General features: G+C 34.1%; 1 protein-coding gene across 1 annotated transcript in view; it reads left to right on the forward strand.

Annotated features, from left to right (window-relative positions):
* Positions 1-16,687, forward strand: part of LOC123539024 (galectin-9-like) — a 54,824-nt gene extending 38,137 nt beyond the window's left edge. The window contains exons 15-17 of the mRNA XM_053546083.1: positions 1,585-1,670; positions 2,738-2,945; positions 12,032-16,687. Coding sequence (XP_053402058.1) covers positions 1,585-1,670; positions 2,738-2,945; positions 12,032-12,148 — 411 coding nt within the window. The 3' untranslated portion in view covers positions 12,149-16,687. The remainder of the gene's footprint in view (positions 1-1,584; positions 1,671-2,737; positions 2,946-12,031) is intronic.
* The last annotated feature ends 34 nt before the right edge of the window (positions 16,688-16,721 follow it).

Consider the following 16,721-nt stretch of genomic DNA (forward strand, 5'->3'; position numbering starts at 1 on the left):
TTCGTCAGCAAAATTAAGTTTCTTATTCACTCAGTTTATGAAATTTAGCATACATGAATGGAAAGGGAAAAATTTTTTGTAGAATGGAGAAGACATGTAAGTATCAAACTAAGGTTTGCCTAATACTAGAACGATATTGATATATAGATCTATAAACAACAGTGAGCGATCGATCTCAGCTGAAAATATAACACACCAAATCAAAAGCCTTAATCGAAACGAAAGCATTAAGACTTTTACAATGTGCAAATACCTGGGCGAAATTATTATTGTTTATTTTGCTGATCTATTATGAATTCAACTAGGTAATTGCTGAACTCACATAGAAATATTTTATAGCCAGTTCATCAGATGTGCACACTTTACAAAAGCTTTAAAGCTATACACCCTGGCCTCGTCGCTCAGACAAAATGATGTGAAGCCACGAAACATTTCAATTATTTGTAAGTCAGGAGAAAATGTACATAGTGTTTGAAAGTTTTTTATTCCCAAGCTTTTAGACAGTGTAACCCATAACCAGGACCTCTTCGCTTCATTTGAAGGACAAAACAACAAAATATGTTTACTCAGATCATTGGTTACTTGCTTACATTTCGTGCAATGCGTTTCATATTTTCTAGTAAAAAATCGGCACATTAAAATGAATGTGGATGTGCACTCAGCCTGCAGATATCTATAACAACGGCTGAAATGCCACAGGTTACAGGGTTCAAAGACCGAATGTATTAGCATAAACTGATTTAGACTTCCATCCAAAAGTATACGGTTTTTCCAGTCAAATTCTATTGTTTTTTTTCTATTTCTTTTCCAGATACTTAACTTAGGAAATATCCCTGTGCGGTAAAAGTTTAAAATATAACTTGTTAGATTGTATTTTCCCAAAATCATGTAGATATCTGGTATAACCCCCTTTGATTTCCTCGGTGATAACATAAATGATGTTAATCGGTGTACGAAGACTTCTTTAATTCGGAATTTAGTATCTAGCTGGCAAAGTTGACCAAATAACAATAATTTCCTTTTGTCTATCAAATTAGCAATTGGATGAATTCAGTGAAATCTATAAGGACATTTGAAGAGTTTTATCAAGTATTTAAAGATCTCAAATTTCAAATTAGATCATAGGGCGGCTATTTACCGGTACCATTTGAAATACCGCATAGGACACATATTGCAATTGCAGATTCGCCAACCACATCGATGATGTCTATTTCAGCTTAATATGTACAACGTTTCATTTGGTATTCTATGCAACAGATATGGCAAACCGAACCGATGTCGGTATAGCTGGGATGTCTATTGTCACTTGATTGTACTTATGCACATCGTTTGACTTGGTACTCTTTGTTACAGTTAAGAGCCTTTGTCAATAGGCTATAAGAAATGTATTAGAGGCATCCCAAAATCAAGTGTATAAATGTCTTTTTTGACTTTTATCTAATTCTTGTGTCAGTATTTGCGTGTGATGCAATACTGATATTGTTAAAGATCAGACTTTAATGTTTTATTCACTTAGTATATAGTAATAAATATAATGCAAAATGTTGCATCAATTTTATCACAAATCTTCGTTTTATCTTACAGCCAATACCTTTTGTACGAAAAACTGGATTTCTCAGACCAAATAATATACATTTCATCTGTGGAGTACCACACCCAAACGCTAAAAGGTAAGTTAATTACGTCAAGTAGATATTTTATAACAGCACTATCAATCTTAAGCAGGAATGATAAGCTGTTATGAAAAATCAATTTATATAAACATTACATGCTTAAACATATATTTTCGAGTTATTCCTGTGAGTGATATATGATTATTTCAAGAGAGACTTGTAATTGATCGCCCTATACTCGACGTCGCATAAAAGGATTCATTTCTTCATGCTTATCTGGTTTTTCGTCAATTGTATTTCTTTTGTTTGTTTGTCTTTGTGTTTTTTTTTTTTTTTTTGGGGGGGGGGGGGGGGGGGGGGTTGGGGGGGGGGGGGTTCCCCCCTTTCTTTTTGGTCTAAATTTACGAATTTAAGAAAAAGTCATTCAAAATCATTTAAAAGAAAATAGAATGAAAGTTTCCTGAGAAATAAATACAAATAATCAAAATACAACTGAAAACACTTGCCAGTTCTTCATTTAATCAAATACGAATTCAAGTGTAGATTTTAAGTCCCGATTTAAAACAAAGGTAGAGAAAAAATTCTCTATTTCAATATTTCAAGGTTCTGCACAAAATTTACATCAGTTTCGGAAAATAACTAAGTAGGAAAAAAACCTCTTTCTCCCCGCCACCCGCCCCCGTCAGTTCCAGTTACTATTTCATTGTGGACCTATACTTGATAATTTGGTAACATTTTCAAGGGTTTCATTTTCATTTATAGAAATGTAAACAAACCTTATTACTCATGTGTTCCTACGCACATTTTAGCTGTCATTTTGGAAGATGTTCCATAGTGTTGACCTATCATACAACAAATCTTCAGTCTTATAAAATACATGACACCCAACTTTATTGTAGATTTTTGTGGTTTATAGGTTGGCCTAGCTATGTGTGACAGCTCTCAGAATACTAAAAATATCGGTTAACGTTAGTATTTGCGGGTTTTTTTTGTCACATGCGTTCGTTTCTAGTTTGTGTTCTGTTCTGTTTAATTCAAACTTGTTGTGTCGACATAATACTAGCACCCTTAATAAATAACATAGATTTTGTAACGATGTCAAATCTCACGTTTTGTATTTCTAGAGTCACATTCGATCTACAATGCGGAAATGACATCGTCGCCTTTCACTTTGATGTGCGATTCAATTACCTAGGTTGCAGAAATGTTATTGTTCGAAACACAAAAGATAGGAAAGGCTGGGGTCCCGAGGAAAGACGGCTACCTTACTTCCCCTTTCAGCCAAACATGAGTTTCGAAATGATAATTCTGACTGAACATCGTTGTTTCAAGGTAAATCAAACTATTTTACTAAAGTCATTTGGTGATTCTTTTTCATGAATTCACAGTTGATGCGATCAACTTGTCATATACGCAGCAACCGGAGATCGAACAAGCGAAACTCTGATTTAAAGCGTTTAGTTTTAACTACCGTGCTAACTAAATCAATATCAAAATATTTATTATGTATTTAATTTATATATAATAGTGCTCCCTCTCTACAACAACACCCTTTGGGAGACGGAAAAACTGGTTGTTGTTTGGAGGGCGTTGTTGTAGAGAGGTAAGATAAAGAACAATAAGCATATCTGAAGTCAGTAGCAAGAGTTGTTGCAAGGAGGGAATTGTTGTTCAGAGGGCCGCTGTAGAGAGGGAGCACTGTATTTAGACTCAAATCAGTAACTTGTCTGATACATCTAGTCCCCATTTCATATTTACTTCGAAGGTATTTTGTTGTATATTAATTGCAGCGATATGTATAATTGCACCCATACACAAATTATAGTTGAAACTGGATATCTCGTACACGTTTCTCACAAAATTACGGCTATCTCGAAGAAATCTCCAAGTCCCGTCCCGAAAACACGTTCACAAAATGTCATTTTAAGTCGAATTTCGGTTATCTCGAAGTGAAACGTTCGATTCCTTGCAATTCGAGATACGATATTTGAGTTTCAACTGTATGTGTATTATAGTGTAGTGTATTACCATTTTTGTCTTAAGCATATCTTTCTGACGTATTTTATGACACACTTGAAAATAGCAAAAATGTTTCACATTTGAACAATATGATATAAGTAAACTATACCAGGAAGAATTCGGTAAAAACATACGCCGCACGCACACTACCGGCTACCCCAATGGCCTGCTCAGGATAAAGTTTGTTTAATATCATTTTATGTCATATAGATGTAACATCACTTTATACGTGAAGTACCTGTAGCATAGAACCGCCTCTAGTTAACGAAAACGACGTTTTCTTACTATAGTTCAACTGGAGTGGCTAGACAGAGAAAGGTGAGACAATGTTGACGGAGCTGTGGAATTGCAGTATTTTCAGTGATTCATTTTTATCTATCGTATCCGATTGTAAGGGAGTTAACTTGTGCATCGGCGTGAATTATTGTTTTTATATGAGTTATACACTGTGATCGGCGGTATTGTTGAGAATTTATTCAATTCATATTACTCTTCATGATAAATAATGAAAATTCGTTTTAAAAGGGTGGTAACGGACCTTTAATTGTCATTGAAAGATAGCTTGAACACACGGACCCCTTGAGAATGGTGTCTGGATGTTAACATGTCATGCATGTTAAAAAGTCAAAAGTATCAAAAGAGAATGTGGTAGAAATGTTTATATTCATGCGCAGCCATATTTGTATAACTAGTTCTTACGGTAGTTCCGCACGTTTGATAAACTGGCGGTATTAGCGTAACGTCATTTGTCTGTATTACATAGAATAAAGTCTGAACTTGGTAAAACTAGATATATGGAAATGAAAATTGCTTTATGAAATAATGGAAATCATAAAGCAAATTTAATAAAGTGGCAGCGAGATAAAATATAATATTAATGTTTCTTGCGTTAAATAATTTTAAATAATGTCTTATAATCAGCGTTTATAATGTGAGGATCTCTTAAGTCATCGGCAAAAGTCTCAAAATCAAGTACATTTACCAATGCGTTTGATTTGATGAGTTTATGCACGTTATTTACGGCTCAAATGGTTGTGTGCGCTTGTGCGTGCGTACGTCTGTCCGATTAACGCAATGGACAAAATTTCCACATTGAGGCGGAATATCGAGCGGGACGAGATTTGGAGAGACGAAATTTAGCAGGGCGACTTTCGGCGGGGTACCATAAAGACGTCTTGTTGTGTCCTGTGACACAATGAAATAACAAAATGACACAAACCATTCGATTCTGAACAAAATAGCTGTATGCAATTTCATAGCAGGAAATACATTGCACTATATAGCTCTTTTTATTTATATATTTCGTTTAAATAGAAATAGAGGTTTTTTTAATGTATATAGTTATAGGCGTTAAGTTAGTCTGCTGTTTGCAGTTCGCAATTCGAATTGCAAACCGCAAACTATTTTGCATTTTGCAGTTCGAATTGCAAACTGCAAACTGTTTAGCAGATTGCGATTCGAATTGAAAACCACCAACTGTTTTGCAGTTTGCGATTCAAATTGCAAAATGAATTTTTATTTTGCAATTCAAGATTTGTATGAACCGCGTTGCTTTCCGAGAAAGCTGTTATTGTTTTTGGGCTTTTTAGGATTGAAACTTTAACAATTTGTAAATTGTAATATGAATTGCACACTGCAAAACATTTTACATTTGCAGTTCGAATTGCAAAATGAATTCTTATTTTGCGATTCACGATATATATGAAGCGCATTTTTTAGGCTTTGAAATTTAACATTTCAATCTAATTTGCACTTTGTAATTTGAATTGCAATCTGCAAAACATTTTGCATTTTACAGTTCGAATTGCAAAATGAATTTTTATTTTGCGGTTCAAGATATATATGAGATATATATGAACGGCGATTCTCTTTCTAAGAAATAATCTATTTTTTTTTTTGCCTTTCAGGATTTTTTGTTAAAAATTTCAATCTAATTTGCACTTTGTAATTTGAATTGCAAACTGCAAAATATTTTTCATTTTGCACTTTGTAATTCGAATTGCAAAATGAACTTATATTTTGCAGTTCGAGAGATATATATAATCCGCGATTCGCTTTCCATGAAAAATGTTAATATTTTGAGCAACTCGGGCTTTGACATTGAATATTTTGCAGTTTGCATTTTAAAATTATAAAACGCAACTACGATTGAAACGTTAAATTTTCAAGTTTGAAAACCCCAAACAATACCATCTTTCTGAGCAACTTCATCGCAGCTCAATACATATTGAATCATGGATGTTGATAGGTCACGTGATTTGGGTGTGGACGCACATTTTCTGTGCTCCGAAGTTTTTTGTGAATATTATGGAATACAAGTTGTTTACGGACAAAATTTTCATTGGAATATATTGCGTAGTCAATAATGAGTTCATCAAAAAAGAAAAAAGTGAAAAAGCGTAAAAAGGGAAGTAGCAGTGGGGACGAATATATTACGCTCAGTAAAGTGTTCAAAACAAGAGGTTCTTCCAGTGGTTCTGAGTCGGACATTGATGGACATGCATCTGTAAGTCAAATTTTAAGTGAAACAAATACGGTTTTGTTTGATGAGTCATTGTCTGTATTTGACGATTGTAAGAATATTAATACAATAGAAACTATTCCTGAAGTTGTGTCTTCCAACATGCCAGTTAATAAAGGTAGTGCTGCCGCCGCGGCCAATTCTACATCAAAGGGACAACCTAAGCTGCCTTCAAACAGTGATATTATGGAGTTTCTAAAGTCACTTGAGACTAAAATTGTAAATGTTGAATCTAGGTTGAATAAGCTCGACTCATTAGATAAAAAAGTGTCTTCTTTTGAAAAGGATATTAAAACGTTGTTTACACAGATCCATGTACATAAGAACGCCATCTCTGAAAGTTTCATAAAAATGGATGAACGTATTGAAAGGATTGAGTTCATAACAGGAGAATATCAGTCTCGCATTCAGGAACTTGAACGGGAAAATGGCGATCTTAGAGACCAGGTAACATACTTAAAATCCCAGTCAATGCGGAACAATCTTGTTTTTGGAGGCATAGTCGAGGAACAAAATGAAGACTTAGATAAGAAATCACGTGAAATCCTCGCCAACAAACTCAAAATTGCTCAAAGCATTGTTAACTCCATGAAAATTGAGCGTATACACAGGATGGGTCAACTAAGTGATAACCCTGGACAAGGCACGTGTCGCAAAGTGGTTTGTAAGTTCGCGTACTTCTCAGACCGCGAACTCGTCAGACGTCAAAGGAAACTCCTAGAAGGCTCGAACTACTTTCTTCACGAACAGTTTCCTCCTGAAATCGTGGCAAAACGTCGCAAATTGATTCCGAAACTCAAGGAAGCATTCAAAGACGGGAAGAAGGCCTGGATTGTTTATGATACTTTATATATAGAAGGTAGGCCGGTCAAATGTGATACTAGTAACTAGGATCGGCCGGAGGATGGACTGAGTGTTCTAGTATGGAATACCAATGGATTAACTGACACTAAACTTTTTGATTCAGATTTCATTTCTACTTTTTCTGATAATGATTTAATAATTTTGAGTGAGACATGGACTGATAAGCATTCTAATATTGAAATTGATGGATACTTTAGTTACAATTTTTACCGTAAGTTTAAGCATAAAAAAGCTAGGAGAAACAGTGGTGGAATTTCTATATATGTACGTAACTCATATAAGGAGGGTATTACTATTATCAAAAACCATTTTGATACCATTATTTGGTTGAAGATAGATAGGGACTTTTTTAATCTTGATAAGGATGTATATTTTTGTGGTTTGTATTTATGGCCAAATGAGTCTCCGGCCGCCAATGTATTTGAAACAGATTTATTTGAGGTTATTGCTCAAGATTATTTAGATTTCGAACAATTAGGTCGGGTTTATTTAGCAGGAGACTGGAACTGTCGCGTTGGAAATAGGCCTGATTACATTCTTTGCGATAGAAGAATCGATAATTTTGATCCAGGGGACTATATCCCTGATCAACACCTAGGTAGGGCCTCACTTGATACTTTATGTAACACACGAGGACAAAAGCTGCTTGATTTATGTAAATCGACCGGTTTGAGAATAGCCAACGGCAGATTAGGCCAAGACTATGATGTAGGTTCATATACGTTTTACAGCCGCGGTGCTAATAGCGTTATTGATTATCTATTGCTAAAAGAATCAGACTTTCACAGTATTAGTAAGTTTAAAATTTGTCCTTTTAACATGTATAGTGACCACGCCCCAATAAATTTTGTTTTACGGGCAAAGAAACCACAATTCGAGACAAGATGTAAAATTACTGGCACGAATATATCTCATTCGTTTTATAAATGGGACGATGAACGTAAAGAACTTTTTAGGCGCGGCCTTATAGGTAAATTACCTGTCTTTAATACCCTTATCGTGGACAGTAACAACAACGGTGAACAGGTGTGCATCGACCGTTTAGTAAATGATTTTTCAAATATTATATGCGAAGTCGCCACTCCACTTTTCAAGCGTGAATACAGAAGTAATGAAACTTCTAATATGAAAACGTGTAAATCTAACGCGTGGTATGATGAAGAGTGCGCCATGCTAAAAAACTTGTATAAAAATGCGTTAAAGCAGTATAATAGTTGTTTGTCCGAACAAAATAGAATACAAGTATGTAACCAGCGTAAGCATTATAAGTATACTGTGCGCAAAAAAAAAGCGTGCCTACAAATTAAGGAAAAGTAGGGAACTAACTGAACTAAGAAAAAGTAAACCGCGTGATTTTTGGAAATATTTTAAAGCTAAAAGCCAAAAAGACGATACAAATATATCAGTTGAAGAGTTTAAAACATATTTTTCTGATTTATTTAGTAATTTTCCGACTACTGTCATAAATGAAGTTGAGGAATTCAATGACAATGATATTAACATAACCGACCCCGCCTTCGTGGAACTTAATTTGCCTATTACACAAACCGAGGTAGTTGCAGCTATTAAGCGGCTTAAGCGTAACAAGTCTCCGTGCCCCAATGATAACCTCCTGAATGAATACTTGATCGAATCTGTTGATATACTGGGAGGGCATATTACGGATCTTTTTAATAAATTTTAGATGCTGGGTATTTACCAGATATATGGGCTGAGGGGTTTATTATACCTATCCACAAGAAAGGGGATAAAACCAACACGAATAACTACAGGGGTATTACACTGTTGAGTAACCTCGGAAAGTTGTTCACCGGAATTTTAACAACACGAGTTGAAAAATGGTTTGAAAAATACAATATATTGTCGGATTCCCAGTTTGGCTTTCGTAAAGGTTGCAGCACAGTCGACGCTATTTTTGCGTTACATAATCTAATCGAGCATACCCTTTCACAAGGTTTCCGTTTACCATGCGTGTTCGTAGATCTACAAAAGGCATTCGACTCTGTCTATCGACAAGCGCTTTGGTTTAAATTATATCATTTAGGACTAGATGGAAAAGTGTTGAAAATGTTTAAAGCAATGTATTCTATAGTCAAATCGTGTGTAAAGCACTGCGATTTATATTCTGATTATTTCAATATATCGATTGGCTTAAGGCAAGGTCTAAATAATTCGCCGGTGTTGTTTGCCCTATTCCTGGAAGATCTTGAACTGTTTTTACAGGGCACCAATACATCAGGGTTATCTCTATATGACATGTGTGTTATTATACTTTTATTCGCCGATGACATGGTTATTTTTGGTAATTCGGTAGAAGATTTACAGACAAGTTTGAATAAGTTATATGAGTATTGTCAGTACTGGGGACTTCAGGTTAATACAAGTAAAACTAAAGTTGTAGTCTTTCGTAGAAGGGGCCCGGTCAAACAAAATGAAATATGGCATTACAATAATGAGCCACTCGAAATAGTAAACGATTTCAATTACTTAGGCGTGGTGTTCAATTATACGGGATCTTTTAATCTTAACAACCAGTATGTTGTCGGTAAAGCGCTAAAAGCCTTAAATATTCTTTTAAGAAATATCAACAAATATGACCTTAACCCGTCAATATCACTGCAATTATTTGACTCCTTTGTAGGATCTATTCTAAATTACGCATGTCCGGTCTGGGGTTTTACTAAATCAAAGGAGATAGAACGAGTACACCTAAAATTCTGCAAAGCCATATTAGGTGTTAAGCTAAGTACAAGTAATGCTGCTGTATACGGGGAATTAGGGAGGTACCCGTTATTCATAACTAGATATATACAAATAATTAAGTACTGGTTCAAACTGATCACCACCGATAATATCATATTGAAAAATATATATCTGAATGCCTGTAGTAAATGTGATAACGGTGTTAATAACTGGGCCAGTAAGGTAAAAACGTTTTTGCATAATCTAGGATTTGCTGAAGTATGGGATTTCCCCCAAAGTGTTGAAATAAATTTATTTTTACCGATATTCAAGCAAAGATTAATAGATTGTTACTTGCAGCAGTGGCGTACTGACATAAGAAATAATAGCGTGTTAACACATTTATATTTTTATTTAAAGAAGATTTCTGCTTTGAAAAATACCTCAAATTATTTCAAAGTAAAACTTTCAGGTCTGCTTTGACGCGACTTCGTGTATCTGCTCACAGGCTCCGTATTGAGTCTGGGAGGTATGGTAGAAACCGTCTAGAACGTCATGAAAGAATATGTCAGTTTTGCGATTTAAACGATGTCGAAGACGAGTACCACTTCATTTAGAAGTGTAAAGCATATGAGCAGTTAAGAAGTCAGCTTATTAAACGTTATTATTATACCCGCCCTAGCATGCTCAAGTTTACGCTATTGTTACAGTCCGAAAACAAGTCCATCTTACTTAATTTATGTAAATTTATTGTAAAAGCAAATAATAGTCGAAATGAACTATCTACTCACCTGTAGATTACCAGTTAGCAAACAGAGTAAATGTATCTTAAGAGAACTTTTATATTTCCTATATGATTAAGCATCTCACAGAGTTTAAATTGGAAAACATGTCTCATTTTCGCTTTAATTCTGTTCATTCTCCACTTTGTATGATAAATTAAGGATTAAGTTAATAACCTCTAAATACTTCTTCTTTTTCAGCTCAGCACATTTGTATTGCTTTGATGGAATTATGTCTCTATTTTATATTGCAAAAGTTTTCCATATGTGTTGTCATAATATTAGCCAATTTCATTGTATGCGTGACCTCTAAAATTGTATTATGTAAACCATGTTTAACAATGTACCTGTAGTGTACTCGTTAATAAACTTTCTGTTCTGTTCGGTTCTGTTCTGTTCTGTTCATTTTGCAATTCGAACTGCGAAATGCAAAATGCAAAATATTTTGCAGTTTGCTATTCAAATTACAAAGCTCAATTGATATTGAAATCTTGAACTCTGAAACGCAAAATACAAATTTATTTTGCAATTCAAACTGCAAAATGCAGAATATTTTGCAGTTTGCAATTCAAATAAAAAAAAAGGCAAATAAGACTGAATTGTTAAATTTTAAAGCCTGGAAAATCCCAACCAATACCACTTTTCGTAGAAACTGAAAAGCAGTTTATTACATATATTAAATCGAAAATAAAAAAATATTTTGCAATTCGAACTGCAAAATATTTTGCAGTTTGTTTTTCAAATTAAAAGTTTCAAAGTTTATTTCATTCTCAGTTTGTACATATATAAAAAACAAACATGAATTACAAATCCAAATGAACATTGATATCCTAAATTCTGAAACGCAAAATAAAAATTGTAGTTTGGAATTTAAATTACAAAGCGAAAAGGACATTGAAATACTGAATACTGAAACGCAAAATAAAAACTCGCTTTGCAATTCGAACTGCTAAATGTTTTGCAGTTTGAAGTTCAAATTACAAAGTGCAAATAAGATTGAAATGTTAAATGTTAAAAAAACGATACCATGTTTCTGATAAACTGCATTACAGTTCAATACATGTAGTGAATCGAAAGTAAAATTCATTTTGCAATTCGAACTGCAAAATGCAAAATATTTTGCAGTTTGCAATTTAAATTACAAAGCGCAAAGGAGCCTAAAAGGTGAAATTTTAATGTTTCAAAACCGTTATTAAGGAAAGCAAATCATGAATCATTTACATCTTGTATTGCAAAACAAAAATCCATTTTGCAATTCGAACTGCAAAATGCAAAACAGTTTGCGGTTTGCTATTCGAACTGCAAAATACAAAATGCAAAACAGTTTGCGGTTTGCAATTCGAACTGCAAAATACAAAATGCAAAACAGTTTGCGGTTTGCAATCCGAATTGCGAACTGCAAACTGCAAACTGCAGACCAGCTTAATGCCTATTATATAGTTTGTTGATTTTTCCCCTATTTACAAGTAATTATAAGGGTCTGTCATTATTTTGAATAATATACACTGATTTGATCTTTCATATATATTCTTTATTAATATCATTTACAGGTAGCCGTGAACAACCAACATTTACTGGAGTTCAAGCACAGGATACCTCTTGATCGTGTAGATACACTCTACATTACTGGTGATGTCACGCTCACACAAGTCAGATTCCAGGAATGATCTGAATAGGCAGAGATCCCTAATGTTGATTTGTTTTATCAAGACTTTCCAAACATTTTTTCCTCATGCTTTAGCACACAGAAAGTGTATAGATGATCAGGCCCCGTGTTCACAAAATATTTTTCGGTCTCAGCTGAGTTTGAGTTTGAAATTTTAATATCGATTTTGCTAAAACTTTAAGGTTAACTTCCAACAGAGACTGACCATTTATACTGAATAGTCACACGAAAATAGTTATTCACTTAAAAATTAGTTTTAAACATGCTATTTAGATATAAAAGACAAATAAAGTTTCATTATCAAACTCAGCTGAGACTGAAAATGTTTTGTGAACACGAGGCCAGGAACATTTTATTGTACACTGTAGACTGACTGACAGTGTGTGACTAGTATAAACAGCTAGTATAATTATGAATTTTATTTGAAGTAACATTCGAAAGGATGTCAAGTCTGCAATGATTGGAGATTACTAATGTCATATTTTTCTGTTAAATGCTAACACTTTCTCGACTAAATGTTTATATTTCCTCATGGGGTGAAGTGCTCTGTTTTGTTTCAAATTCTAACTTTCAAGTCACAGCTACCGCGGCTAAAACGTTCTACATTCGACCACGTAAGTAGCTTTGAGGTTAGAGAATAGGAGTTTCATTCTTTCTGGTGTGAAGTGTTCTTCTACAAATTTAAACTTTCTTGTAACAGCTATCATGACTATAAAGTTTAACAATTTTCCCACGTTATTAGTTTTGAGGTTACAGCAGAAGATGAGGACTTCGTGGCCGAGTAGATAAATGCTAGGGTTGTTGACTTAGAATTACTTGCCTCTCGCATCTTTGGGTTCAAAACCTTGCTTTTGGTCTAGAGCTCTTTCATGTGAAGAACCCAGGTTCTTGAAATAACGCCAATCAGAAGATATGGAGTCTTCATCCGCTATTAAAAGCTGGAACATCTCCACATGACCTATAATTGTGTCGGATGGACGTAAAACACCCTCACCCTATACACCCACACACATATGAACACACGCACGCACGCAAACACAAAAAACAACACTAAAAATAATATGTAATTATTATTTTGTGAAGGGAGTTGCAACACGTACGGATACACATACAGGGATGAACAAGTAAACCGTTGCTAGGGTGGAGGGGTTAGGGGCATGAGAGGTGTTGTATATTTCATTACCTGTCATAAACATAGTCAAGCATATTATATACTTGTAAAAGATTTATAGATTTTATAAATTATCAGAACAACAGTCATTAAGTGTCATATGGCTTTCTAAAAATTTCCTCTCCTTATTTGTCAAGCAGAAAATATTTCTTTTATTTACAATTTTGTCAAAATGTTGATCCGATTTATTGATAAGGGGGGTTACTCTGTAAGTCAAGTTTTCTATTTCTGACCTCAACATGACCTACTTACCTACTTACCTATCTAATTTTCTAGAAAGACAGATAGCATTGTTTTATATCACGTAATAAGTTGCATTACATACATTTCTTATATTTTCTTTTTGCCATTTTTTGTTTATTCACTAAAATCTATTGTGCAATATCGTGGGTCCTTTTACTATTCACTGTGTTCAGTTTATCATTCCGAAACTATTTATTACCATCTTTACAGGGTCCAAAATAAAAGTGTATCCCATATACTCGACACCGCCTCCTGGCGGCGTCGAATAAATAGAACACATCGCAGATATACCATACTGCAACGCGTGAATTGCGGACAAGGGAGCGTTCATGTACTTTACAATAATTAACCTTTCAGTAAACTTCGAGAGAATATTAAGAAATAAAAATACGTAAAATTACACTTTGCCTGCATAAAATTCCTTGAAAAAACGTATTAACAAATTAAATAAAGTAATCAATAAGCATTATATATGTTGAAATGAACGTAGGAAGTACCACACTTAACTTATTTTTAATCTTTTATCTTATTTTCTTTGTTGATAAGTACAGTGATGTAATTTCAGAATGCGCACATTTTTGCAGATTCCTTTTACAGTTGTATATTTATTTAATTGTTATGGTTACCTTACTTTTGAAGCATGGAGTTACCCATTTGTGACCACATGTACAACTGGTCAGAATATTTCTAAATATTTTATAGGCTCATCTTGATTCTAACCTTTAACTTTTTTTTTGCTTATGTGTTATATACTTATTGTTTACAGATATTCACTGTCAACTAAGGTGTCCAATAAAGGGTCATCATTGGCTCAATTTGTCAGTGACAAGTTAATACTTCTTTAAAATGTGGTTAGATCGAAAATATCAAAAGCCATGGGACCATAACTTATCAAAGCATCAGTGACTTTCAAATAGATTTCCTTGTTGAATTTATATTTTCATTAATTTTATATGACTAGTCAGTTGCTCTTGTTGTATTATATCTTGTTACTTGTTTCATTTTTTCTTTTATTACTTTTATAGATAGTTTGTTTTTGTATCTGTCCATTCCTGTCTAACTTAAAAAAAGATTTTCATTAGAACATTTTCTACACTTTGGCAGTGGGTTATTATGCTTGCTTAATTTCTTGTAATATTAGATTTGAATCTAGACACTGACATATTCCTAGTAACCTTACGGTTCAACGCGGACTTCAAGTTTACCGTTCGTCCAAAAAAAAAATGAATTCTATGTTATTCCAAAAGTAAGTAAGAAAGATTCCTGACATTTGCTTTGTGAATAGGAGCAATTTAGAGATTATTCAAGTTATATCATTCTTTTCTTGGACAAGATTTTTGGTTGTTTTGGCAACGGAAACTGTATAATCTGCGTTCTGAAATCTATAATGTAGGAGTGACTAAGGTCCATGAAACTTAATCAGGGAATAGAAAACACTCATTACATTATATGATAATAAAAATAATGGTTTCTGTGAACCACAACTTTGAAATAATTATCTTTCAACATTTCCTCATTTTTCAACAAACTGCATTTCTGTGAACCTTCATACACATGCTCCTTTCATAGGTGCTGACCTTAGTTGGTGAAATAATTACTTTAATTTTGGATGTAAAGGGACCAGCTACTCGCAGTGTCAATGTCATTGCAGGTAGAGGATTTGTAATGTATGATAATACTTTTCTATCATGCTTATTCTTCATGCTCTTAACAGTTTATAACATATATTGTATTATGTGCTACTGTTGATAATTTTTAACCAGTCAGACTAACCACACTAATAACTAGGTGATTTCTCATATTGCAATAAATGTACTTTAGACACAACACTTGGCGGCGTCTTTGATGCTTGCATCAATGAATTTCCTTGTAAGTTACAGGTATACATGTATGATATGGTTCTACAGGTATCTGCTTTTTTAAAAAAATAATCGTTTTATTTTATTTCCGTTATTTGAATGATACTGTGGGCTAGAAAAAATCACTTGTATTTGGAGCGGATTGAACATGTATTTGGCTGTCGGGCAACTCTTATTTTCCGCCTCGTTACTGCCTTAACAGGTCCTCTCGAACCACATATTAAAATCCGCATCTTCAGTCAGTGAAAGATTCTTATACTACTATTATACTAGTATAGTGAATTATATTTCATACGAGGTAATTTCCATCCGGAAACTACAGACATTATCATGTCACTGGTAAATAGATATCTAAAGCTAGTAATTTTATGCTTCATTAAACAATACAGTAATTCTAACACGACTTGATATATTTTCCTATTAAACAAAGACGACCACAACTGTGTGATAATATGCAACAAGATCACAGTTAGTACCTCAAAAGTATTACGCCATAGCGGCGCGGTGGAAAAGAAGACCACACCATACAAATCGGGCAAATATTTTAAAGATGGCGTCAAGGATGTAGATAACAGTCCGTGATATTATTTTTATATTTATACCAGACTTATATAGCGCCCTTCTCATGATAAACACGAAAGCACACAGCCAGGCAGTCAGGGAGCCTTATTCATCTCTTCTGGTACAGACACTGTGTTATCTGACCAGAGGAACAGAGCGAGAGAAAGCCCCAAGATCCCCCAAAGTCTTGTTCGTTTCAACACGTCCGGTGTATAGCACCGATACACACGAAGAACCAGTACTGGCATCTAAATTGGGTGAACGACACTCAAGAGCATCTCAGAAATTTCCAGTGCATGAAGCGAAGTCCTCCAGGACTACCAAAGATGAGAGGTAATAGTTCAAGGTGTGAGCCAAACAAAGGTGCTACGTTATCTGATGAAACCTAGGATGTGGATACGTGGAAATACAAAAATGTATATTCGTAACTCAATGAATATTGCTGTAAATAATCATATGTATAGTAAAACCCGAAAGAGTGTGTTTGAAAACAATGCAAAGAGAATGTTTCGAAGCGATAACTCCAAGATTTTGTTAAAATATATATAAAGGGTTTTAAATTCTTTGGGTTTAGAATTGATGTATGTTGTACAATTCTAATTCTAATACTGTAGATAAATAATACAACATGATTCGATGACAAACATGGAAGTATGGCATCTTTGAAAAAACTTATCATATGTTACAACCAAGCAAATATTTTCCTCGATTTGGAAAATAAAAACCTTGGTCTTAAGGAT

This window comes from Mercenaria mercenaria, chromosome 1, assembly GCF_021730395.1.
Source record: "Mercenaria mercenaria strain notata chromosome 1, MADL_Memer_1, whole genome shotgun sequence".
NCBI lineage: Eukaryota > Metazoa > Mollusca > Bivalvia > Venerida > Veneridae > Mercenaria > Mercenaria mercenaria.